The following is a 27,973-nucleotide window of genomic DNA, read 5'->3' as shown; positions in this document are numbered from 1 at the left end:
GGAAGTTTTTTCCCTGTCCTCCATTATAAAAGAGCAGTTCTCTCCAAGTCACTTGACAATATATCTCTACATGTTTTTTCCCTCTTGTTACAACATAAAGGAAGATGCAACACATTTAAAAACCAACAGCATTAGAGTTTCTGTGAAGACCTCTTGGGTTTGATACCTGAGGCAGAATTTAAAGGGCAGCAACACTTAGCCTCAGCATTGTGCAGAAAACAAAGCACAGTGGTGGGCTGAATCAGACCTGAAAAACTCTGGACATGAAGAAGTTCAAGTCTAGGGATTAACTCAAAGTTTTAGCTAGCAGGAATGACAGCCCAGAAGAAATGGCTTAGGACATACCTTTTTGAATAATTAATTAATGATAAGGATAATTACCATATGCAGTAGTCTTACTATTATCAGGCACTAGGCTAAACACTTGATATACATTATTCCACAAACCTTATGTTTATGCACATTATTCATTATACAGAACATATGTTAAAAAAAACTATTATCATATCTATTTTATAGATGAGATAACCAAAGCTGAGTGAGGACCTTTACAGGACCAAAATCACAACTATTACCAGGTAGGATATGTATTTCTTTCTTTTAATCACTGCAATATATCTTATACAAACTAACCAGATAACAGTCCAGGTCTGTGCTTGACCTTCCTGACAATAGTAATAAAACCAGGATAGAAGCCCAGGAAGCAGGGATTAGACGTATAAACTACCATGACTTTACCGTAAGACACAATCTGTCTCCTTATGAGCAGGTACTTTATAAAGTGACTTTTCCCCTTCTCTCTCTTTTCCTCTCACATCACTTTTTTTTTTTTTTTGAGACAGGGCAGTTCTAAGAGACAGAGCCTTATGCTTATTAATCAGGTGCTCTACCATTTTAGCCATGCCTCCAGTCCTTTCCATTTTTGTTACTTTTCAAATAGGGTCTTACACTTTGGCACTCTGCTGGGGCTGGTGGGAACTGCTATTCTACTTACTCCTCCTGTGTAGATGGGGTGACAAATGAGCTACCCTACTAGGCTCACTCACCACTCTTGCCTGTGCTTTTGCCATGTCACTGATGCCATTGTCTTGTTACAATGCAACGTGAGGCCCTTGCCAAAAGAAGTCACTGGATTTCAAACTTCCCTGCTTTCAGAGCTATGAGCTCAACAAACCTTTTTAAAAAAAAATTAATTACCCAGGTCTAAGTTTTCTGTTACAGCAACAGAAAATGGATTAGCATAGGCATGGTAGTTTTACATTTGCTATCCATATTCAACTCTTAAAACACCTTCTGAGGCATTATCCTCATTTCATAGGCAAGTTTCAGGGAGATTAACCAATTTGTTTGAAACTGAGGATGAACTTCTAATCTAAAGTATCACATTTAATAAAGAGGATTTCCATATGGCTACTAAAAACATTCTGACAGTATTCATGATTTCAACTGTTTTTACCATACTATTTGTAATGTCTTGTTTTTTTCACCATCATTAGAATCCTGAACTAAATACTTGCAAAATTTACTTGATGAGGCAACTTAGTAGATACTATAGTGGCCTTTAAAATACTTACTACTGTGTAACTGTTTTGCATTTATAAATCTTATATAACTAGCTCTGCAAGGAGTATAGAAACTGCTAATATTGTCTTTTCACATAGTATTTTGGGGTGGGTGGGTGGAAGGGTCAATCATGGGGCTTAAGCTCAGGGTCTGTGTGCTGTCCCAAGCTCTTTTGCTCAAGGCTAGTAGTGCTCTCCCAAATTGAGCCACAATGCCACTTCCAATTTCCTGGGGGTTAACTGGAGATAAGAATCTTACAGACTTTCCTGCCCAAATTGGCTTCAAACCAGGATCCTCAGATTTCAACCTCCCAAGTAGCTGGGATTACAGGAGTGAGTCACCAGTGCCTGGCTTAGTATCAATTTTTAAATATACTTGTTCAATTACCTAGGAGGCTTTTCTTCAAATAGAATCTTCCATGAAAATTGAATATATAAAACAAATAAAAAAGAAAGTTTTTTTGTTTTTTCTTTAGAACTAGAAAGGGGTCCAGGGCTCTGCCTACTTGGCTTCCCTACTGCTCATTAGGCTTCTCTCACAAATAGTCTTTCCTTAAAAAAGATCCTCTAACAAAGAAGACCTTCTGCCTTGATTAGATCTTCTAGTAATTTTTGTGTAGATTATTTATCTCCAATAAAATACAAATACCATGGTAAAACAAATACACTTTCATTGAGTAAGACAGGAGTTTTGAAGAATTACGCATGTAATGTTTTAGTGAAGCCCTGTTTTCCAAAGTAAATACCAGCCTGGTGCCTTCTCAGAACTGTCATACATGAGGGCCATGCATATATAAATACTTGACTCAAAGTTAAACTCACTCAAATACTATTATCTGGTTACAATAATCCACACTCTCACACTGATGAGAAACAAAGCACCTGGAGCCATATGTGAAGAATTAAGACTCCCTAAGTAATCAATAGGACAAATGGTAAAATCATTAGCTACCATTTTAATTTCTCAAATATAAAAATCACTTACCTTTGAGTAGGAGTGTAGTTCAGTGGTGGAGTGCTTGTTGAGCATGCACAAGGCAAAAAACAAAAATAAAATTCACTTACCTTTCAAAGCAACAAAGACTACAAGTTGTAATGCACAATGGGGATAAAAGTGTTATTGGAACAGAAAGTTGTTCAAATGACCTGCCCTGTTCGTGGAGATAAAAATAAACACACCTTTGCCAAGATGTGTGTTGATAGACATATATCTTGCAGTTCCAGTTAAACTTTTGTGCTCCCTATAAGGTATGTGTTTTTTGGTTTCAGGATCAATGTATTCCTTGGCCAGTCCAAAGTCTATAATGTGTATAACATGTTCTTTCTTATTGCCTTGTCGGCCGATCAGGAAGTTCTCTGGCTTAACATCTCGGTAAATGAGATTCTTTGAGTGTACATATTCCATTCGAGAAAGCTAAAAGAGAAAAAAATATGATAGAAATACTTTAAGTATATTCAAAAAAATTTACTTCCTTTCCCCTTTCCCTTCCTTCCTGCACAAGACTAACCTAACCCAGCTGTCATTGTTGTAAAAGTTCTAAGAAGCCCAGGGTTCAATTTCTTCATATAACATAAACGGAAGAAGCTGGAAGTGGAACTGTGGCTCAGTGGCACTGTGGTTCAAGTGGTAGAGTGCTAACTGAATTCAAGCCCCAGAACTGGCAAAAAGAAAGGAAGGAAAGAAGGAAGGGAAAGGAAAAGAAAAAGAAAGGGCCAGAGAAGTTAATACTGGCCTGATATCAGTCAGTCAACAGCAGAAGCAAGACTACAATTTTGATATTATAGTAAATACAACCCAAAATAGTAATCACAGCATTATTTCCAATTTCATTAAGCTGATCTACTTAGAATAAAGGGAGAATCTTAAGCATTTGGACTGTAAATTCAAAAGTAAATTTTCTAGTAGTTCCAAATGTTTTCTGAGTAATGGGTGAGACAATCACCACTTTAAACAAAGATACATTTGAGACCTTCCTTTGAGAGCCTAACAAACTTCTCAAAGGAACTGCTGCAACTGCCCCTGGCCAGCCAGGGTATGTAATATGCTAGAGAACTAAGGCAAATACTTAGTCACCCAACTTTGAATGGGTGTTAGTGCACTGTGTTATATTGTCAATATTTTCTAATTTGCAACCTTAAGAAGACACCATATAAAACCTATATGTTTGAGAGCTATAAATAAAATGTTGAAGAATTTACTTGAATGTATCCAATTCCATCCTCTTTTCCCTACTATAAACTGTTTCCAATTGAGTTAAGCAGGATATTGCTTCAATGAACAAACTCTTAAAACTGAGTAAACTACAGACTGTAGGATCCATTAAGTTATTATTATTATTATTATTTGCCTCAGCCACCTTCTTAAAATTTCATCTGCCCTGTACTAATTCACTAGGTATTCATTACAACTAACAAATTGACACCAAAAGGCCTACAGGTCCTGGGATTAAGGGAGCTGCCTAGCTTCTGTAATAGCCAACGCCAACTTACCAATTGAATAGCAATCATTAACACTGTCTTCAAAGTAAATGTTCGGTCACAGAGGTCAAACAAGTCCTCCAAGCTAGGGCCAAGGAGCTCTAGCACCATGGCATTGTATTTCCCACATGGCCCAAAGTAGTATACCTGTGGGAGACCTTCACCTGAAAAGAGAGGAAATGGGATAGAGGAGGAAACACAAAAAACCAAAGTATGAGATAATTGCATTACTAATGACTATGACATTAATTAAGTATAACTGGAGAGATTTCAGACTCCTTTCATAGTCGCTACTAGAAAAGTTAGAGTGAGCATAATAGTGTCAGTGGGAACTATTAATGGGTGGAAAGGACTAAGTCATTTCACAATATGTTCAAATAAGCAGTTATTTAATACTGGAGTGCCAAAGTCATTTCCACTACTATATAAAAGAGAATGGTCCCTGATCCATTATTGGATTAAGGTGCAAAGTATTTTTTCTCAAAGGATGCCTGAAAGTGCAATATCATAAAAGGTTCAAAGGATGGCTCGATGAGCTCAAAGGCCAGGCTACAGCCCTTGCTGCATTAGCTGATTTCATTAGCTATATCGAGTTGTCTATAACTGCTACTCCAGAGAATTCAGATGGAAGGAGCAAGGTCAAAAAGGGTGCAGCCTGGCTCTAGGCCAGCACAACTGGTTCCCTTCTCACAGGGAACCTATATGGTGTTCTGTTTTCTATCAACTGGAAAAGTCAATAGACACTTAGCATTTAGTTGCTGATAAGTAATTATACAAGGAAAAGGGGGAAAGAAAACATAAACAACAATAAATCTGGGCTTACTCCAGATTTGAAATTCGTGGTTATAAGAAGTCAAACTCAAAGCTCACGTCTGTAATCCTAGCTGTTCAGGAGGCTAAGATCTGAGAATTGTAGTTCACAGCACAAAGAGGTTCAAGGACAGGCCCTGAGTTCAAGCCCCACAATCAACAACAAAAAAGAAGTCAAATTAGATTTTTCTCACCTAAACTGCAACTTGTGAATCAATTTCCTTATTTTTGTACCAATACTGGGGTTTGAATCCAGGGCCTGGGCACTGTCCCATATCTTCTATCACTCAAGCATTTCAGCCTCAGCTCCACTTCCAGTTTTTGAGTGGTTAATGGGAGATAAAAGTCTCATGGGGACTTTTCTTCCCAGGTTGGCTTCGAATCTCAATCTCAGAGTTGAGCCTCTTGAGTGGCTAAGTAAGCAGTGAAGCTACTAGCTTCACAATAATAGTGTTGCAAATATGAGACATTCAATAAATGTGTTAAATGGAACCATGAGAACAGAAAATGGTTATAAGACCACTAATATGGTCCAATCAATCTTACCCTGTTCTCTTTTATCTCCTTCCCCCTTTCTTAAAAAATTTCAACACAGTTAACTGCTCTATTTCCATACATGCAAGCAAACTATCTTAGAACATATTCATCCCCATGTAGGTATCTCAGCAAATATCTACTACCCTCAACAAAGCCTGTTTTAGTTTCTTGTATTTTTTTCAGTATGTATTAAGACTGCATCAAGGGGTTTCCCCTTAGTTATTTCAGATACGCACATACTGTGTTTTGATGCAACTACTAATTCTAAAAAATGTCATTCTACTGTACAGAGAAAAAACATTTCTAGGGGTTGGGAATATGGCCTAGTGGCAAGAGTGCTTGCCTTGTATACATGAAGCCCTGGGTTCAATTCCCCAGTACCACATATATAAAAAATGGACAGAAGTGGCGCTGTGGCTCAAGTGGCAGAGTGCTAGCCTTGAGCAAAAAAAGAAGCCAGGGACAGTGCTCAGATCTTGAGTTCAAGCCCCAGGACTGTCCAAAAAAAAAAAAAAAAAGAAAAGAAAAAACATTTCTATCCTACATATTTACAGTTGCCTGTTGTCTATTACTGTTTTTTTCTCCCTCCTTCTAGACAATACATCTTCCCTACCTTTCTATTTTTTCATTTGTATGGGTGAAATGTAAACACAGGTAACATAAAGGATTAGATCTTTTCCCCAGGGCAGGTATTGTAGGTTCTGTAGTTAAGATGAGCTTTACTGCTATGATGTATGCATATATCACTATATGAAGCATGTTATTAATCTATTCTTTTTAAAGATCCAAGACCAGGACTTGACTTGGTACCTGCCATTTTTGCTCACTGGCTACTGTTCTACCAACTGAGCCATGCCTCCAATCCAATCTATCTTTTTTTGTGTGTGTGCCAGTCTTGGGCCTGAGCTTCTTTGCTAAAGGCTAGCACTCTATCCCTTGAGCCACAGCTCCACTTCCATTATTAATATGTCTTGTTCCACTTAAACACTAAACAACTTGAGTATTTTCTGTCAATATGTTCGTTCATAACTTGTATCATCTAATACAGCATATGCCTCTTACTAACTTTGTGGTTGTTTCCAGTGAACCTATCTCCAAAGAAAAATTGAATTTAATCTGAAGTGCCTTTTTTCCTATTGTTTTGAAGAGATCATTTTCTAGTTTATTTGAAATATACAAAACCTAACAAGTAGGCCATGAGTTTGGCCCAGTGGTAGAGTGCTTATCTAGCATGCACAAAGCCCTGGGTTCGATTCCTTGGTACCACATAAACCGAAAAAAAACAGAAGTGGCGCTGTGGCTCCAGTGGCAGAGTGCTAGCCTTGAGCAAAAAGAGCTCAAGGACAGTGCTCAGGCCCTGAGTTCAACCCCCAGGACTGGCAAAACAAAACAAAACAAAACCTAACAACTATCTCCAATGAGTCTTGCTGAGGAATCCAATGCAGTACACTCTTATCCTAGAAATTTACTGCTTCTATCAGACACATGGCAGATGGGATTTAGGAATATTTTAAATTTAACTTTATGTTCTATGTAATAGTTTTTGACATCACTAAAATTTTACTTTCTGAATGTAAGGATTTTATCCTTCACGCCTAGTTGTGGTAGAGTCTCTTGGTTGCTTGCCTATTATCCATTCTTCATTTTTCCCTATTTAGTAGTAACAAGCAAAAAACACAGTGGGCATTTATAACTTTCTGGTCTCTCTTGGTAATAGGAATGACAGATGAAAAAGAGGCAGAAATCATTGGGTAGGGTGGTTCTAGACAAGTTGTTTTTGTTTTTTTGTTTTGATGCCAGCCCTGGGGCTTGAACTCAAGGTTTCTGCATTGTGTCTTAGCTTTTTGTGCTCCAGGCTAGCACTTTTTCACTCTGAACCACAGCTCCATTTCTGGCTTTTGGTGGTTATTTGAGTAGCTAGGATTACAAGTGTGAGCCACCAGAGCCTGGGTTTGGTGGTTATTTGAAGGTAAGAGTCTCCTACACTTTCCTACCTGGACTGGCTTCAAACCGTGAGTCTCAGATCTCAGCTTCCTGAGTAGCTAGGATTACAGCTGTGAGTCATCATGTCCAGCTTAGAAAAGTTACTATTTTTTGGCCAGTCCTGGGGCTTGGACTCGGGGCCTGAGCACTGTGCCTGGCTTCTTTTTGCTCAAGGCTAGCACTCTACTAGTTGAGCCACAGTCCTACTTCTAGCCTTTTCTGTTTATGTGGGGCCTCATGTATGCAAGGCAAGCATTCTACCGCTAAGCCACATTCCCAGCCCCGATAACTTATTTTTAGAGAGCTGACTCAGTGGGAAATATGGTGCTCTGGATGTTGAGAAACCATATAGAATAACCAGGTGCCTTGAGGATGTACGATGGTGCAAGAACGGGCAGAGAAAAATGAGAAGAACCTGAGTAACTGATGGCCGTGGAGTAACTATGCAATGTTTGACTTTCTTTCCTTCTAGATTTTTCTACCCTAAAAGAAAAATAAATCTCTACCTTAGCTGAACTAGTTATTTTATATATACATGTGTGTATATATAGGCATATATTTGTGTGTATTTGTGTATACACACACACACACACACACACATATATGACAGCCATAAGCATGCCTTTAATTGGCTAACTTGAAAATCTGGGCACAGTATCCACTTTCTAGAGTACAAGCTAAAAGTCAGGCCTGCTTAGAAATGTAATATTAGCATAATGTCCTAGACTTGCTGCCAGTATTCAAGGATCAGTTAAAATGAGACAAATGATCTTCTTGTTCTCAATAATCTTTAATATCAAATTTAGGTATCTTTTTTTAGGGGAAGCTTTTTATTTTATTTTTTAATTAAATTTTATTGACAAGGTGATGTACAGAGGTTACATGATAGGGAGTACATTTCTTTTTTTTTTTTTTTTGGCCAGTCCTGGGCCTTGGACTCAGGGCCTGAGCACTGTCCCTGGCTTCTTCCCGCTCAAGGCTACCACTCTGCCACTTGAGCCACAGCGCCGCTTCTGGCCGTTTTCTGTATATGTGGTGCTGGGGAATCGAACCTAGGGCCTCGTATATCCGAGGCAGGCACTCTTGCCACTAGGCCATATCCCCAGCCCGGGAGTACATTTCTTATCATATTTGTTACACCCTCATTTTTCTTTCCCGTCCCTAGTTTAGGTAAGCATATACGCAATATCCAGTGTACCAAAATCATATACAGTAACCACAAATTTAGGTATCTCTTGCCAGGAGTTTTCATGTTCAATAAGAATTCACAAAAGCATTTGGGTAATGTCTGTAATTTCTAGTTATACTGTTAGTTATAACTTCTGCCTAGGAATTTCAAAAAATAAGGAGTTCCTGCTTGCTGCATGCTTGTCTTTATTAAACACTCTGAAACCACACAATGGCCCTGGTAAGCTTTGGTGTATTAAAGCCAACTTCTAGATCACTGAATGGCTTTGAGGAATTTCTAGGAGAGATACGAGGTCTAAGATATTAGTGTAAAAAGAGCTCAAGTCAGTCTTGGATCTGGTATTTGATTCTGCCACCTGTTCTGGCAAATTCCTTTGCTTCTCTCTGTGAGTTGGCTTTTCATCGGTGAAGTGAAGGATTTAATCTGATTCCTTTTTAAAAATCTACATTCTGATTATGGCTAGGATTTCCTTATAAGTTCTTCTTTGTAAATCCACAAAATCAGGATGAATGAAACTCACTGCCATGTTATATGGACTATGTGTAGGACCACAAATCAAATATAAGCTGGTAGTGGCACTCAACTGGAAGCATGTTTATATAACTGAAACATCTAGGGAACTTTTTTTTTTTTGGCCAGTCCTGGGGTTTGGCTTGGACTCAGGGACTGAGCACTGTCCCTGACTTCTTTTTGCTCAAGGCTAGTGCTCTGCCACTTGAACCCGAGGGCCACTTCTGGCCATTTTCTTTATATATGGTGCTGGGGAATTGAACCCAGGGCTTCCTGTATATGAGGCAAGCACTCTTGCCACTAGGCCATATCCCCAACCCAGCATCTAGGAAACTTAAAAACAAAAACATACGGAGTGACTTTACATCTGCTAAATCAGAATTTCTAGGAGTAAGAGCAAACATAGTATCTATAAGTGAAAGGCTACCTTAGCTGGAAAACTGCATCTAGAGAGTAGATTTTTTAAAAGGCATTGCTTTATGACTAATATGTTATGGAAACTCAGAGAACACTGACAAACCAGTTTCTCTAAGAAGTTCTTTCAAGCAGGTGCCAGTGGCTCACACCTGTAATCCTAGCTACTCAGGAGGTAAGATCTGAGGATCGTGGTTTGAAGCCAGACCAGGCAGGAAAGTCCCTGAGACTCTTTCTTATCTCCGTTAACCACCAGAAAACTGGAAGTGGTGCTGTGCAGTTCAAAGTGATAGAGTGCTAGTAGCCTTGAGTGAAAATGCTCAAGGACAGCACCTAGGCACTGAGTTCAAGTCCCACACTGACCAAAAAAACAAACAAAAACCAGCTCTTTCATATCAGAAAAACTGGACTGATAATTTTTCAAGAGGATAATTTTAAGGTTAAAAGATTTCTGTTCAAAGTTTCTCAGGTTATTATAGAAAATATGCTGTCAAGTACAAAAGACTCTCGAGGACATGTAATTTACTAGAACTGTCTACACAGAAAGATGCCCATCTAAGTTGTTTGTTGTTTCGCACCACTGCCTATATAGTAACTGCCAGAACTCTTTGGTTAGAGATTTCTACACAACAATGGTTTATCACCTGGACAGCATTTAAATGAAAAATCCTATGTGTTTCACCTCTAAACTGAAAAATCCTATGTGTTTCACCTCTAAACTACTGTTTAACCTTAAATTAATCAATACTATGCTGTGGAATTCTTTTTTTTTTTTTTGGCCAGTCCTGGGCCTTGGACTCAGGGCCTGAGCACTGTCCCTGGCTTCTTCCCGCTCAAGGCTAGCACTCCGCCACTTGAGCCACAGCGCCGCTTCTGGCCGTTTTTCTGTATATGTGGTGCTGGGGAATCGAACCTAGGGCCTCGTGTATCCGAGGCAGGCACTCTTGCCACTAGGCTATCTCCCCAGCCCCCTGTGGAATTCTTAGTTAAGACTAAAGGTTAAAGGCAGAGCCTTAAATATAACACAAGCTATACATTTGATGAACAAGATACTTCTTGCAAGTGATAAGGAGACAAGATAGTAAAGTTGGGCAAGGTAGCTATGTGCTGAATTCTTTGACTTACTAAGGTAGGTGTATAATCTCTCATCTGCTCTGGAAATAATCCATTAATAAGATCTCTTGGGGCTGGGGAATGTGGCTTAGTGGTAGAGTACTTGCCTAGCATGAATGAAGCCCTAGGTTTGATTCCTAAATATCACATAAATAGAAAAGGCCAGAAGTAGCACTGTGGCTCAAGTGATAGAGCACTAACTTTCAGCACAGAGAAACTCAGGGATAGAGCCCAGGCCCCGAGTTTAAGTCTCAGGACTGGCCAAAAAACAAAACAAAAATAATAAAATACCTAAATTGGTAACCTACACAGAAATAGTTTAACCATACATTTATTCTCTTAAAAACTAAAATCACACAGTGGATAGGGTTCTAGCTAGGTCAGCCCCTAAACTGCCAGTTTTTACTGCCAAGCTTAACAAAAGTGAGTTTTAGTTACAATTTGTGTATGTTTAGATGTATGTTACACTATGTGACTTGAAAAAATTTATGGTCTTAATTATTTGTGTCAATTCAGTGCAATATTGGCTGGTTTGAAAATCATTAATGAGAATTTGGTGTTCTTGAGCTCTACTGTACTATTATAATTAAGGATTACTTTCTTGGTTTACTTTTAAAAGGAAACTTCCTAACCAGCAATTTAATCTCTCGCTTCCCCCCAGTTATGTGAACGTACATGGCTGTAGAGATACTGTGAATCTGTTTTCAACTCAGCCCATTATATATTTAAAATTATTCGGGCCTATATCCTAGAGAAGAATTCAGTTTGATGGTTCCTCTCTTTCATGAGTGTGTGTGTGCACACACTGTCAAGACTGAGGTTACCTTTGCTAAAAGATGAAACATACTGTGTTTAGAGCCTGCGCTTCGAGGATAAAGGCACTGCAAGCCAAAAGTAAAATGTACGGTGTTTACAGATGTCTGGAAGTTTTGCACACTGCCATAGAGAGTAGTGAGGTTACTTTGTTGGAATTTCTCAGATTTGTGACTAGGTAAGGTGCAGGTTTGCACAGGAAGGGATTAGGCCCCAGGGCTAAACTGGAAATGTAGCTCACATAGCAAGTAGTTCAAGTGGCTTCCTAGACCTAGTTGGGGAGGTGTTTTCGTGTGTGTGTGTGTGTGTGTGTGTGTGTGTGTGTGTGTGTGTGTGAGAGAGAGAGAGAGAGAGAGAGAGAGATTCTCTCTATTAACTAGAGTGTTCCTTACTTGTCTGCCAGTGCTATCTGCTGCTTCTGTGGAAGCCACCAGCCATTTTTCTCCTGTGGGAGTATGTTCTGTAAGCCCAAGCTCTTTTTATTTTTTGCCAGTCCTGGGCCTTGGACTCAGGGCCTGAGCACTGTCCCTGGCTTCTTTATGCTCAAGGCTAGCACTCTGCCACTTGAGTCCTGGCGCCACTTCTGGCCATTTTCTGTATATGTGGTGCTGGGGAATCAAACCCAGGGCTTCATGTATACGAGGCAAGCGCTCTTGCCACTGGGCTATATCCCCAGCCCCCCAAGCTCTTTTTATGTAATGAACGTGCAATCCCAAGTAATACCACTATTGGCTAGTGGGTTAAATGATGCTAATAAACTCTCTGGAGCCAAAAAAATAAAAATAAAAACTAAAATCACAAGGCTACATACATACTATATATGTTGTACATATTGTCCCTGAATCAGACTTTCCACCTATTAATACTATATTCTCTTTTTTTTTTTTCCCAGTCTTGGGGCTTGAACTCAGGACCTAGGCACTGTCCCTAAGTTGCTTTTGCTCAAGAATAGCACTCTCCCACAACGCTACTTCTTGCTTTTTCTGTTTAATTGAACCCAGGGCTTCATGCATGCTAGGCAAGCATTCGACCACTAGGCCACCTTCCCAGCCCCTCAACAATATATTCTTATAAACCCTGCTGGATATATGGCTCACACACATATACCAAACTGCACAGAAGAGGAAGTTGGATGTACAAAATCACAGCTAATTTCCACTGTGTCATAAATTTAAATTGGGTTAAATACAACATATTAAGTTTAATGGCTTCTTTGTCATTGAAGCTGTTACCTAAAATGATTCCATAATGTACAATATTTTAAACTGCACATTAGGCTGAGAACTGAAATAGAAACACCTTGAAGCTTCTGGTAATCTGATCTTATTATTGCTTAATAATTAACCTTTCATTCTTTTAAAAAATAAAATTATCTAATTGTGAAATAAATCCAACTGCATCCTAGATGTACACTGATATACATATGTACAAATATATCTTTATTAATATTTCAATGTGAAAAAAATAAGCATATGTGAGTGATTACTGACTTCTAAAGTGTGGCTAAAGGACACCTTGAAGGACATGACAAGTTCCTTCTTTTGCTCTGTTTAAAAAAGGTTTTGTGGGGGGCTGGGGATATAGCCTAGTGGCAAGAGTGCCTGCCTCGGATACACGAGGCCCTAGGTTCGATTCCCCAGCACCGCATATACAGAAAACGGCCAGAAGGGGCGCTGTGGCTCAAGTGGCAGAGTGCTAGCCTTGAGCGGGAAGAAGCCAGGGACAGTGCTCAGGCCCTGGGTCCAAGGCCCAGGACTGGCCAAAAAAAAAAAAAAAAGGTTTTGTGGGCTGGGAATATGGCCTAGTGGCAAGAATGCCTGCCTCATATACATGAAGCCTTGGGTTCAGTTCTCCATCAGCGCATATACAGAAAATGGCCAGAAGTGGCGCTGTGGCTCAAGTGGCAGAGTGCCAGCCTTGAGCAAAAAGAAGCCAGGGACAGCGCTCAGGCCCTGAGTCCAAGCCCCAGGACTGGCAAAAGAAAAATGGGGGATTGTGGCCAGGCACTGGTGGCTCATGCCTATAATCCTAGCTATTTAGGAGGTTGAGATCTGAGGATCGCAGTTCAAAGCCAGCCTGGGGAAAAAGTCTCCAAGAGACTCTTATCTCTAATTAACTACTCAAAATCTGAAAGTGGAGCTATGGCTCAAAGTGGTGGAATGCTAGGCTTGAGCAAAAGCAGTCAAGGACAGCACTCAGGCCCTGAGTTCAAGCCCACAACCAGCAACAACCAAAAAAGGGTTTTGTTTTTTCTAAGGCTTTTAAAAAATGCTGCACAGTAGTTCTTCTCCAAGATTAAGTTCTTTCTCCTCTTTTGCATATCAATGGTAGTGGCTTATAACATAAGTACAAATGTCCAAAAATGTTTGTGATTGTTCAGGGGTTATTAATACAAAGGGAATTTCACAAGGCAAACAGTAAGATTAAATATGTACACTCAACAAGAAGGTGGAAAGCAGAGGCTGATAAACTACACAGCATTCTTTCTCTATGAGAAGGAAAAAACAAAAGCAGCCTTTAAAACTTAGTCACTATAAAAACAATGCATTATTACAAAGAGAGGAGAGATAAGACATAGTGCTTCTTTAAAAAAAACACAAACAATTCCTTTCACTTCTCTTGACTGAAAAATACCTTCTCTGCCATACAACCAGTTCAATATAAGAATCTACTCAAAATGTTGGTTTTAAAGCAAAGCAGCTAGGCCCAGAATTAATGAATCAGGATAACACTGCCCTACAGTGGAAAATGCTTCATAATCACCTTGCTCACAGGCCTCCTGGGAACTGGAATATTGCTAGACATATGCTACTGACACAAATTCAGATTTGCTTTGTGGAAGAGGTGGTAAGGAAAAACAAGAACAGAAGAGTAGCTTAGATTTCTGAGTCACAGAAATTGAGCCTTTGTACCTTTTGTTACATACACACAATCACCAAAGCCTTGGGCCTTAAAACAGGTTCCACATTTTATTTATGGAAAGAAACCAGAAAATAAAGTTCAAGCCAGAAGAGATTTCTAGCACTGAAGACAAAACCTTTTTCTTTGTTTTTTTTTTTTCTTTTTGTTTTAGCCAGACCTGGGGCTTGAGCTCAGGGTCTGGGTACTGTCCTGGAGCTTCTTTCCTCAAGGATAGCACTCCACCACTTGAGCCACAGCGCCAGTTCTGGCCTTTTCTGTTTTATGTGTTAATGAGGACTCAAATCCAGGGCTTCATGCATGCTCGGCATGCACTCTACCACTAAGCCACCTTCCTAGCCCTTTCTTTCATTTAAAAAAAAAAAGTGTTATATAAATTAGGCATGGTAGTTAATGCCTATAAGCCTTATACTCTGGAAGTTCACTAAGTTGGAATTATGAGTTCCAGGCCAGCTTGGGCTCCGGCCAGACTTTGCCTTAGGAAGAACAAAGTCAAACAAAAAAACCCTCATCACACAAACAAAAAAAGTATGTTCTGGGTACTGGAGGTAAGGAAAGTGAGAAAATGGTCCTTTATATTTCAAAAAAGGTATAACTCAAGCCGGGTGCTGGACTCACGCTTATAATCCTAGCTATTCAGAAGGCTAAAAGCTGAGGATCAAAGTTTGAAGCCAGCCTGGACAGGAAAGTCTATGAAACTCTTATCTCCAATTAGCCACCAAAAGGCAAGAAGCCTCAGTAGGATATAAACAGAAAAAGCCATAAGTGGCACTGTGGCTCAAGTTGGTAGAGTGCTAGAGTGGTAGCCTTGAGCAAGAGAGCTCAGGGACAGTCCCTAGTTCGAGTTCAAGCCTGAGATGCGTGTGGTGTGTGCGTGCGCGCATCCCGCTCCCTGCCCCCCCAGACACACAAAGAATATCATAAGCTGGATAGGGTGGCTCAAGCATGTAATCCTAGCTACTTAGGAGACAGACATGAAGGGTCACTGTTCAAGGCCAGCCTGGACATAAAATTTTGTGAGACTCCATCTCAACCAGAAGCTGTATATGGGACACATGCCTGTCACCTCCAGTGACATGTGGAACTACAAAGTAGAAGGAAATGCAGCTCAGGCCAACCTAGGCATAAAGTGAGACCCTACCTCAAAAATGACCAAGGTAGCTGGGAATGTGGCTTAGTGGTAGAGTGCTTGTCTAGCATGCATGGCCCTGGGTTCGATTCCCCAGTACCACATAAACAAAAAAAAAAAAGCTGGAAGTGGCACTGTGGATCAAGTAGTAGGGTGTTAGCCTTGACCAAGAGAAGCTCAAGGACAGTGCACAGACCCTGAGTTCAAACTCCAGGACTGGCAAAAAAAAAAAAAAAAAAGACCAAGGCAAAAAGGGGCTGAAAGTGTGGAGCAAATGGTAGAGTACCTGCTTAGTATATATAAAACCATGAGTTTAAGTATCAGTAACACTCCCACCTCCCCCCAAAATAATTCAGTTTAACTTGGTAACTACCAGATTAACTTGACCTAGCTGGTAAATTTAGGAAGTTAAAGTCTCTATATCTGGGCACTGGTGGTCCACATCTGTAACCCTAGCTACTCAGGAGGCTGAGATCTGAGGATCACAGTTCAAAGACAGCCTAGGCAGAAAAGTCCCTGAGACTCTTATCTCCAATTAAACACCAACAACTGATATGGCTCAAGTAGTACAGTGTCAGACTTAAAACAGTAAAAGCTAAGGGGGGCTGGGAATATGGCCTAGTGGTAAAGTGCTCGCCTCGTATACATGAAACCCTGGGTTCGATTCCCCAGCACCACATATATAGAAAATGGCCAGAAGTGGCGCTGTGGCTCAAGTGGTAGAGTGCTAGCCTTGAGCAAGAGGAAGCCAGGGACAGTGCTCAGACCCTGAGTCCATGCTCCAGGACTGGCAACAAAACAAAACAAAACAGGAAAAAAAAAGCTAAGGGACAGTACCCAGGGCCCTGAGTTCAAGCTCCAGTATTCTCCCCTGCCCACCCCACACACACAAAAAAAGCAAAGAATCTCTGAAAAGTTTACAAATTCATTAGTATAATGATTCCTGTGCTTCAGTTATATTTATAAAGGCAGAATATCTAATGAACTTCAAGATACTTTAAAAGCTAATGAAAGATGCCTGGTTCTTCTTAACATATACTTGAATAACAACTAAAAAGTCAAAAAAGTGCTGGCAAACATTTAGAAGGAAAGAAAAGGAAAAAAAAAAAAAGCTTCCTGCCAATCTGTCCTACTTCCATTACACTTTGTCTTCCCTGCTAACAAAAGGCTATTTTGAAGACAGTGACTACAATGTGTTAATTATATTTGTATGTCAGCATCTAGCACTGGCCCACAGATAAAGTCATTATGAGAATAAGTAATAATAAATACAACTCAATTAAATTGCACTTGAGTTTTCAACATAGAATGTGTGCTTCCCTCAAAATACTAAAGTTCGCACACATGTAAAGAACAAAACAAGTTTCACAGATTTTAAATGTGCAAGAAAAGCTAACAGTGGATTTTTCAGAGTTCCTTGTTTGAATTTCGTGGGAATAATTTGTTTCAAAATAAAGTATTGTTGAGCAAACCACAAGTAGAAAGATTCTCAGTAATTCCAAGTTATAATATTATTATGTTAACTTTCCTGTTTATATTGTTTTCCATCATAGTTTTTATGGTGACTTGAATTGTACTTTCCTATTCCCATATGTAGGTGAACAACCAAACAAGATTACCCATATAGAACTGAAAGTTACACACAACTGTCTCCCTACCACCTCAAAACATCCCCTGTGGGGATGGGCATGATGGTTCAAGCTTATGATTCCAGCTTACCTGAGAGGCTGACGTACAAAGTTCTTGAGTTCAAGACCAGTCTAACATAGATCCTTTTTCAAAAGCAGATAGCCTTCTTTTTAAAAAATTTTTTTTTATTTATTAATTAAACAAAATTTTTTTGACAAGGTGTTGTGCAAAAGGGGTACAGTTACATAATAGGGCAGTATGTACATTTCTTGTGATATCTTACACCCTGTTTTTCTTTCCCTTCCCTAGATCAGGTAGACATATATACATTTCACAGTGTACCAAAAACATAATACAGTACCCACATGGCCTACGCCAAAGGAAATTCACCTAGAACTTTAAATGTAACATCAACAATATAGTTTGCTTATCCTTGTCTTATATGAACATACATACATAGCTTTTGAGCTACTGTGATCCACTGACAGGTCTGTTTTTGGCCTTTATATGTTGAGTAGTTGTTTGGTTTTAGTTACATAATGTAGGGTCGCTGACCCAAACCTGTGGGAAATACCATTTGACAAGAAGTTTTTGGTGGGGCTGGGAATGTGGCCTAGTGGCAAGAGTGCTTGTGTTGTATACATGAGGCCTGGGTTCGAATCCTCAGCACCACATATATAGAAAATGGCCAGAAGTGACGCTGTGGCTCAAGTGGCAGAGTGCTAGCCTTGAGCAAAAAGAAGCCAGGGACAGTGCTCAGGCTCTGAGTTCAAGCTCCAGGACTGGCAAAAAAAAAAAAAAAAAAAAAAAAGAAGTTTTTGGTTTTGCAGACCTGGTCTCTACTATCTCCCCCTCCTCCCACTTTAACAGTCATATATCAAGGAGATCATACCCTTTGTTTTCTGTGTTCTAGGCTTGTCTCGCTCAACATTATTTGTTCAAGTTCTGACCATTTCCCTGAGAATAACAATATTTCACCACTTCTAACCGCTATGTAGTATTCCATTGTGTATAGGTACCATATTTTTTGGATCCATTCATCTGTGGAGGGGCATCTGGGTTGTTTCCATATTTTGGCTATTGTGAATTGTGCAGCGATAAACATGAAAGTGCAGATGTCTTTTTGATATCTTGGCACCTGTTGTTCAGGATAGATGCCTAGGAGTGGTATGGCTGGGTCATAGAGTAGGTCTATGTTGAGCTTTTTGAGGAACCACCATACTGTTCTCCAAAGTGGTTGTACTAATTTGCACTCCCACCAACAATGGAGAAGGGTTCCTCTTTCCTCACACCCCCTCCAGCATCAGATAGCCTTCTAGAAAAAAAACACAAAAAACACCTAAAAACCCCAGCACACATCCAACTAAACAGATTAACCAACAAAATTAGTCATCTGAGTTGTCTAATATGCAAAGGGAGCCTGATTACATCTATCCTTTTCTTGTCCCTACTCACTTAGAGGGACAAATTAGTTATTCTAGTGCTGTCTAATTTGGTCCTTTATATACCTAAGTAGTCCTTTGCTATGTCACTGTAATCTAATCATCCTATGGAAAAAAGAAAGGGAAGGTACCAATAAGCCCCCTTCTGCAGATGGAAACAGAATCCCTGAGGAATGTTACATATTCTTTCCTAGGTAACAGTATTAGAAAATACAATCAGCCCTATTAACTTCAGATTCCATGCTCACGTCCCTCACTAAGCTCCTGGCCTATGTTCTGCTGTTTGGTTTCACTGTTGTGGTTGCCAGTTATTGTCCTCCATCTTTCCCATGCCACTTGAGCCACAGCACCACTTCCAGCTTTTGCTGTGTATGTGGCACTGAGGAGTCGAACCCAGGGCTTTGTGCAAGCTAAGCCACATTGCCAGACCTGATGAATAAATTTGAAATCTTTTTTTTTTTTTTGGTTAGTCAGGAGCTTAAAGTCCTTTCACTGAGCTATCCTTTCACTGAAGACTAGTGCTCTACCACTTTGAGCCTCAGGCCACTTTCAGTGTCGAGAATCCTTGGAGGAAGCCTAAAAAAACACCCGCTCAAATGGTAAAGTGCTTGCCTAGCACATAGGAGACCTAAATTCAATCCCCAGTACCATAATAAAAAGAGGTAGAGAGAAAGAAAATGCAACAGATACATTTTTCTACTTTCTTTTAACCCATAGGGAATAATTCACTTCAATGACTCATCACCACTCCACCCCGCCCCCTCATAGTACTCCATAGCCTTGGGTATGCTAAATGTTATCTCCCTTCTAAAGCCTTGACATACACCATCAGTGAGAAAGGGGAGTTACTGAGGGCAGTGGTGAATCCTAGGAGGGTCCCTGATCTTATGCTCATCTAGCTTTTAGGTTGGATTGACACACACACACCACCACCACCACCACCACCACCACCACCACCACCACCACCACCACCACCACCACCCCATCCTGGGGCTTCAACTCTGGCCTGAGCACTGTCCCTGGCTTCTTCTTCTTTTTTTTTTTTTTTGGCCAGTCCTGGGCCTTGAACTCAGGGCCTGAGCACTGTCCCTGGCTTCCTTTTGCTCAAGGCTGGCATTCTGGACTAGAGCCACAGCGCCACTTCTGGCCGTTTTCTGTATATGTGGTGCTGGGGAATCGAACCCAGTGCCTCATGTATACCAGGCAAGCTCTCTTGCCACTAGGCCATATCCCCAGCCCCCACTGGCTTCTTTTTGCTCAAGGCTAGCACTCGAACACTTGAGCCACTTCTGTTTTCTTCCCTGTATGTGGTGCTGAGGAATCGAACCTACGGCTTCATGCATGCTAGGTGAGCATTAAGCCATATTCCCAGCCCCACCCCCACCCTCCAGCATTCTCTTAAAGAAGTCATTAGTGCTCTAGTGATCTTATTGAATGCTCAAAGAATAGCTTTAAGGATAAAGAAAGAAGAGAAACTGCAGGCACACAACATGAAGATGTGAGTAAAGATTTAGAAGAAAAAGGTCAAGTATAACTTGGAATTACGGGAGAAAATAGCACCAGAATCTTTTTTTGGGGGGGTGGAGGGAGGTGGTTGTGGGGCTTGAGCTCAAGGCCTGGGAGCTGTCCCTGAGCTTTTGTGCTCAAGGCTAGCACTCTACCACTTTGAGCCACAGACCCACTTCTGGTTTTCTGGAGGTTAATTAAGAGATAGGAGTCTCATGAACTTTCCTGTCCAGACTGGCTTGAACCACAATCCTCAGATCTTAGCCTCCTGAGTGTGAGCCACCAGTGCTCAGCAGCACCAGAATCTTTAGGGTTCTGTGTGAACTTATAAGTAAATTCCCACTGATAGACTCAATCAAATCTTTGCTTGCATGGTGAACATCCTATAAGTTTTCTGGAGTTCATCATAACTCTCTAGTCCAGTTCATTTATATATAAGCTTCTGGGTCCTATTTTGGGAGTTGTATCTTCCATGCATCATGTATAAGATGAAGTCTGTCACAAATTCTACATTCACACCAACAAAACGCTTCTAGCAGTTCTGCATTTTACAAAATAATGCACTAAAAAGGTGTTATTGTGAGGTGTAGACAGGCCAAACAATTTCTATATTAAACTTAAAGCACACTATTCTTGAAGAAATTACTGATTCAAAATGTGTAAAATAAAAATTTATTTCTTTTGTTAGGGAAAGATGAACTTTCCAAAACATTATGTAATTAACAGTAATTACCCAATATGCCTAATGAAATATTTGAGAGCTATTTGTGGTCTCACTGCAGACCCCACCCTGGCCTTGAAATCAAAATCCCACTACCTCTACTTCCAGAGTGCTGGGATTATAGGCATACAACATTTCCAGCTTCATTTGAAAGTATTAAGAGGCATATAAAGGCCACATGGCATTTGGCTATAGCAGAGAAGCCAAGTATCTTACAGCATTACATATGAATTCTTTTGCTTATATTTTACTGCAAAGTACAGAATATTGTTAGTCCTGCTATAAGAAAAAAATCCCAACGCTCTAAAATATGAAAAATATACAGAGAATACACAATCACGGACTTGACCCTAGTCTAATAGTGCTGGGCTTTAGAAACAATAGTTGTTCTTTTTGGCAAAGCAGCATAGTAGTTAATAAAAGTTAATGTTATGATATCTCATCTTTGGAAGAACAGATAGAAATTCATAATGTCACTATTTTAACTCTTTTAAATGCTATTGTTAATACTGAGTATGTGAATTACACCTAAGTCTAGTAGATTAAACAACCTTTCTAGTTATTCTCCATAAAATCAAGCATTAGTCACTGACCCAACTTACACTGTAATATCAATGAAAACATTTAAATGTCCTTTAAAATATTTTCTAGACAATATGTAGACTTTAAACCAATCGGCCTCTTTCTCTCTTTCCCCTTTGACAGCCACATATACTTCTACTTATGTGAAGTTTGATCTAAATTACTGTAACCCAGAACTGCTTTTCACATAGCACTCTCAGGTTCTTGTTACTGACTCACCAGGCACGTCTATATTTAGGTTCAATTCCCTAAGAGGAGCAACTGTGATATTGGTACTTTGCTCCTTCTGCAAAAGGCATTTCAAACACCCTGCTTCTCATCTAGAGTGGACAGGACTGTGAGAGAGAGAGAGAGAGAGAGAGAGAGAGAGAGAGAGAGAGAGAGAGAGAGAGAGAGAGTGTGTGTGTGTGACAGGACTGTGAGTGTGTGTGTGTGACAGTCCGGGGGCTCAAACTCAGGGCTCTACCACTTTTGAGCCACTGTTCCTCTTCAGCTTTTGGGGGGGGGCTTATTGGGAGGTAAGAGTCTCATTGAGTTTCCTGCCTAGGATGGCTTCAAACTGTGATTCTCAGAGCTCAGCCTCTTGAGAAGCTAGTATTACAGGAGTGAGCCACTGGCTCCCAATCTTTTTTTTTTTTTTTTGCCAGTCCTGGGGCTTGAACTCAGGCCCCGGGGCTCTCTCCCTGAGCCTCTCTTTGCTCAAGGCTAGTGCTCTACCACTTGAGCCACAGAGCTACTCCCAGCCTTTTCTGTTTATGTGGTACGAAGGAATTGAACTCAGGGCTTCATTCATGCTAAGCAATCACTCGTTACTAAGTCATGTTCCCAGCCCCATTTTCATTTTTTATTTGAGGTCTCTGTTATTGCTCTAATAGTTACTTATTTCAAATAGGCTAATCCTACTGGATGAACGTTTGCAGTGTTAGCTTTAAACCTCAACTTGCTATTATAGACCCCTTCAGAAAATGAGAGGGGTAGGGACCCTCCCTAAAACAGAGGCCCCAAATAGTTTTTCTTCTAGGATAATTCTTTTCTAGCACTCTGTATTGTAAATAGGATGTTTTCTTTATGGAAGTAATCACCCACCTAGACCAGTATATCACTCAGGTCTTGTACATTACCAGGACAGTGCTTCTACCATTGGGCTTTAACTCAGTCCTACACAGATGTTCTTTTAGGCTCATTTTAACATTTCATGATGTTAAAACTTCTTAAGGAAAGATTGTTTTAGCAAGTGTCACATGAAGGGACAAAAGTAGGTCTGTGAGCTCACCATTCACAGGTTTCAAGATAGGATCTCACTGTGTAACCCAGTCTGGCCTTGAACTCATAATCCTTTCACTTCAGCTTCCCAACTGAGGCACTGCGTCTTGCTTCTCCCAGTTCTTAAGTCCCATTCTTAGAGAATCAATTATCTGTTAAGTACTGGGGCCAACATGATTCTGTAGCCACTGAAAAAGCTAACCAGATAAGGACTAAAAAGCTAATTCAAACTGGATCAGCAGTCTCTTTCTTAGGAGCTTGCAAATGAGACATAAGCGACTCCAGCCAATCTCTGTTAGTGTTTAAAGTGAGAAGAGCTGCAGGGAGGCATCTTGTAGGAGAGGCAGATAAGGCTGGTAACATAGAGAAAATGAAGCATGTAAACTGAAGCTAGGACAAGAGATTATGGCCCTAACAAAAGGAGGAGGTAAGAAGTTGGATAAAAAAATGTACTCACTGCCTTATTATGAAACTGTAACCCCTCTGCACATCATTTTGACAATAAAGAAATAAATATATATATATATATTTAAAAAACAACCCTCTGTACTTCACTTTGACAGTAAAGAAAAATGATTAAAAAAATAAAAGAAAAGAAAAAAAACAGAATGTTAGGAGACAGGAGGAGTTAGAAAGCCAAGGATAAGGTAGCTCTTTTGGTCTCTAGAGATTTCCCAAGTGCTTTGTTCTAATTTCTAGTGAGGTGTACATATTTTTCCCCTTGGTTCTCTAAAACATCTCTGCAGTTTTCTGTAAGTCTTTTAACTCTAAGCTAATTTAAATATAGTCTATTGATTCCAATCAAAACTATAGTGACTAACACACAGACACACATCCTGCTCATCAGCTTCCTCTTTAACCACAGTATGCAGTTGATGTGCCTCCTAGGGAGGAAGGAGAAAAGAAGGTAAGACACAGGTTCTGCTAGTAGAGAGAAAAGAAAAGTAAACACTACCATGGTTCTAGAAGATCAACTTTTTCTTAATAGTAGGATAGAAAAGAAGGGGGAGGGCTGGGAATATGGCCTAGTGATAAAGTGGTCGCCTCGTATACATGAAGCCCTGGGTTCGATTCCTCAGCACCACATATACAGAAAAAGCCAGAAGTGGTGCTGTAGCTCAAGTGGTAGAGTGCTAGCCTTGAGCAAAAGGAAGCCAGGGACAGTGCTCAGGCCCTGAGTTCAAGCCCCAGGACTGGCAAAAAAAAACAAAACAAAACGAAAAGAAGGGGAATATAGAATGGCAGAAAAACCAAATGAATCACACATATTTGGCAAAAAGTCATAAAACCTAAAAATTATCAAAAGCTACTATTTCACAAATGTGTCTCTTATTAAATTTTATGCTACAATGCAAAGAATACTATTCATATTGCTATAAATTTATATTGTACACCACATATTTATTGAACATGGTCAGCTACATAAATCCAGTTAAGACTATATGGGAGGGCTGGGGATATGGCCTAGTGGCAAGAGTGCTTGCCTCGTATACATGAGGTCCTGGGTTCAATTCCCCAGCACCACATATATGGAAAATGGCCAGAAGTGGCGCTGTGGCTCAAGTGGAAGAGTGCTAGCCTTGAGCAAAAAGAAGCCAGGGGCAGTGCTCAGGCCCTGAGTCCAAGTCCCAGGACTGGCCAAAAAAAAAAAAAAAAGACTATATGGGAAATTTAAGGATGCTTTGAAAGCTAATTTGATTATCTATGATTTTTACATTATATGCTAATTTTAGATCCCAGCCTCACATGTGACTCCACTTTATTAACAACTCGATTTCTTAGAAAGAAATGTCACCCTTGACATCCTAAAATTATAAATAAGGCACTTAAAATAGTATGTGATCTAGGCAACTAATGGTTGAACTAGTTAGTTATCTATTATGTTATCCCAAAAGCTAGCTGACCTGAAATATGGTGCCCTGAGAGGTATATGGTTTTGTACAAAGCTTCAAGACTCAATTTAGTGACCTAAGACTCGCTTCCAAAAGCTAATAGTGATGGCACCTTAACATAAGCAATTTAACAAAATAGCACAGTTACTTGATTTTTATACTCCTTGATTTATTTTCAGTGTTTCAACATTTCAATTATTTTAAAATAATCACTCAACTCCTTTCATTTTACCCCTTCTGTATCTTACTTGCAAAACCATCCTGGATAACAAAGCTAAATGACCTCAGATATTTGAAATTTATACCTTCCTTAGCTGATAAACAGATGCTCATCTTACCTTTAAATCCAAAAAATTGTGATGAACTATGAATATAAAAACTAAACTGTAGTTCTAGCTATTGGGGAGGCTGAGGCAAGATGACTGCTTGAGCCCAGGAGTTGGTGCAAGGATTATACATACATACATATACAAACATAGACATACACATACATACATACATATATATATATATATATATATATATATAAAATCTTAGAGATGTTAGTCTCCCGTCCCACCCCACCACCCTGCTTTGAACTTGCGAAAAACTTCCTTAAATGATTTCCCCCTTACCCCTTGGCTAGCTAAAGATATAACTACAAATACTCTCTCTTATGATGTTCCCATTTTTTCAGGTAGCAGAATAGCAGGTTTAGAGAGTGCTATTTGCTGAGCTATAACTATTCAGAGTAGAGCTCAGGAAAAACAACAATGTGATTGTGTCCAAATAATTTGCCAGCTACTTATGAATCATATATGTCCAATATTTGAAATTTGGTGGTCCTTCACTGCAACTGTGTTGCTCAGAACCATGCATAATTCCTAACTTCAAAAGGCTTGTACTTCAGAACGTTTACCATGGATGTCTCAGCTGCTCTGAGTTCGTAAGTAATAGTGAAATGTGTACACCTATTGTATACTAAATCCTTATAGAATTGGGAGACTTTAATATCCTGAATCAGTCATTCATCTCTGTGTTTTGCTTCCTTTACACAATCAAGAATAGCTAGCACAAGCAAATAGAGAGGCTGGCAATGAAAAGGGCAGTGTATACACAGACAGAAAGAAGCTGCAACTTGTTAGTATCCTTGCCAGTAAAATGTGGCTCCAAGAGTTTACATGCTGAGAACTCATCAATTTAACCCACCACCATTTGTTGAGTCTTTTCTTTGGATAAAGTGATAAGAAAGCAATACAATAATGAATAAAAGATACTTTTTGTCCTTAAAAAGCTCACAGTCCAAACCAGGCGCCAGTGGCTCACACTTGTAATCTTAGCTCAGGATTGTGGTTTGAGGCCAGCCTGGGCAGAAAAGTCCCTGTGAGATTCTTATCTCCAATTACTCACTCAAAACGGGAAGTGGAACTGTCTCAAAGTGGTAGAGTGCTGCTAGCCTTGAGCAAAAGAGCTCAGTGACAGCACCTAGGCCCTGAGTTCAAGCCCCGTGACCAAAAAAAAAAAGAAAAGCTCACAGTCCAGCAGCATATTACACTCGGAAGCACAGTTAAAGTACATTGAGGTAAATTTGTATTCTACAAGTCAAATGGAGAGATTTTTTAAAAAAGTGTTTTGTCCATTGCTATGTTAGAGCAGGAATTACCAAAAAAGTGAAATCTGGTTTCTACATTTTTAAATGTTTGGAAAACATCTAAAGGATAATAATGTTTTATGACATACCAAAACTGCATAAAATTCCAATTTCAATGCCAATAAAGCTGTATTGGAATATGAATCATTCATTTACATATTGCTTATGATTGAGTTTGTGCTATGAGGGCAAAGTAAAATAGCTGCCATCAAGATGGTGGGCCCATAAAGCTAAAGTATTGATTATCTGTGGTCATTCTCTATCTAGCTTTACAAGCAAAATCATCTTCCACAACAGAGGCAGAAGGTATCCAAATACATCTAGCCTTCCTTATTTGGATGAGTGATAATATTCAACTAATATTCATGCAGGCCACAGCATTAAATCCTACTTGTGATATCTCATTATCCCACATAGAAATACCACTTCATCTGAGAATTCATAAGTGAATTCAGTCATGGTAAGAATCAAACATGAACTGAACCAAATGGCCTACTGCTAGACTTAATGATTTCAAGTTAGTTTTACAAAAAAAAAAAAAAAAAAGAACCCACCCCCCAAATGTTCTTTAAGGAAATTATTTACTATGCCTGAAGTCAAATAAATGCCTCCCACCCAAAACTGGCATAAAGGGATGTGCAGTTGTGGGAGTAAGGTGTCCATTTTCACAAAAAAGTCTCAAGTGAGCATAGTTATATTCAGAAGAGCCCACTCAATGTTTTCTCTGAGAAGAAAACAAACAAACTCCTCTTTCTCTCATGATCTGTGTGGTGGGTTTATGGTAGCTGGAATTCTCATCTACTGAGTCAGAAAAAAGAATTGCTTGAGAATTCACCAAAAGTTCCCCAAAACTAAAATGACTAACTTTCCATTCTGGCTTTTTTTGTTGTGCAGGTCCTAGGGCTTGAACTCCGGACCTGAGTGCTGTCCCTGAGCTTTTTTTAACTCAAGGCTAGTGCTCTACCACTTTTGAGCCACGGCTTCACTTCTGGTTTTTAGGTAGTTGATTGGAGACAAGAGTCTCATAAACTTTCCTACACCTGGGCTAGCTTTGCACCATGACCCTCAGACCTCAGCCTCCTGACTAGCTAGGATTACATGAGTCACCAGCGCAGCACTCAGCCTAACAAGGCCTCAGATTTAGGCTTTACTCCTGATGAGTCAGAACCATATTCCTATTAGTTTAACTGATACCCAGATTCCAAGCTCTTTTTTTTTTGTACTAACCAGCATTTCTTATCTTTTCTGGGGGCATATAAAACCATTCTAAATTATATAGCTTGATCAGCTCTACTCTCTTCATAGCCTAAACATTTTAGAGGATAAAAATGGCTTGCACATGGGAGCTATGAACTACTCAGTTGTACAAAAGGTAAATATGTTCAACATAAATGATTCATTTATTTTAAGACAAAGTTTCAAAACCAGAAAAGCTCATAAAAAGGCCTGGTCGCAACAAAGAGCTTTTTAAGTCAGGAAATTTGAGGTGCCATATAAAACAGAGTCTTCCTCTTTCATGGAGAAAGAAGAAAGGCTTCAGATCTCTGACAAATCAAAGATTTTTATGACTATCTCCCACCACTACTTTACAGTAGGTAAGGGGAAATGAGTAGCTAGCTCCAGATACATGCTGCGTATGCATGAATATCCAAGACAAAAATCTGTACAAAAACATGAGAAAAACACATTTCTAGTTCAGGTTTGTCTACTATGTAACCCTGGGTAGGTTACCAAACTTCTCTATGCTTAAAAAAGGAAAAGAGGAAATAATGATAAAAAGTACCAGTTGGTATTTAACAAGTTCTTTTTTTTTCCCTGCCAGGTAAAAATGACATTTTACCCTGGGCTTTG

At 39.7% G+C, this 27,973-nt stretch overlaps 1 protein-coding gene and 1 long non-coding RNA gene across 5 annotated transcripts in view; one reads left to right on the top strand and one right to left on the bottom strand.

Annotated features, from left to right (window-relative positions):
• Positions 1 to 27,973, bottom strand: part of Csnk1g1 (casein kinase 1 gamma 1) — a 138,237-nt gene that overhangs the window by 35,052 nt on the left and 75,212 nt on the right. For all 4 annotated transcript variants that reach the window (XR_007208837.1, XR_007208838.1, XM_048332843.1 and 1 more), the window contains exons 5-6: positions 4,053 to 4,204; positions 2,742 to 2,976 (exon numbers count right to left, since the gene is read on the bottom strand). Coding sequence is in view for 2 of the 4 variants with exons in the window: in XM_048332843.1 (XP_048188800.1) it covers positions 2,742 to 2,976; positions 4,053 to 4,204 (387 nt within the window). In the remaining 2 variants the exon portion in view is untranslated. The remainder of the gene's footprint in view (positions 1 to 2,741; positions 2,977 to 4,052; positions 4,205 to 27,973) is intronic.
• LOC125340938 lies at positions 7,997 to 9,182 on the top strand. Its single transcript, XR_007208840.1, has 2 exons — positions 7,997 to 8,176; positions 8,599 to 9,182. It is a non-coding gene; the product is annotated as an uncharacterized LOC125340938 (long non-coding RNA).

The sequence above is a fragment of the Perognathus longimembris genome, chromosome 23, assembly GCF_023159225.1.
Source record: "Perognathus longimembris pacificus isolate PPM17 chromosome 23, ASM2315922v1, whole genome shotgun sequence".
In the NCBI taxonomy this organism is placed as follows: domain Eukaryota; kingdom Metazoa; phylum Chordata; class Mammalia; order Rodentia; family Heteromyidae; genus Perognathus; species Perognathus longimembris.
The sequence above is the reverse complement of the archived record's forward strand: the minus strand, read 5'-3'. Positions and strand labels throughout refer to the sequence as shown.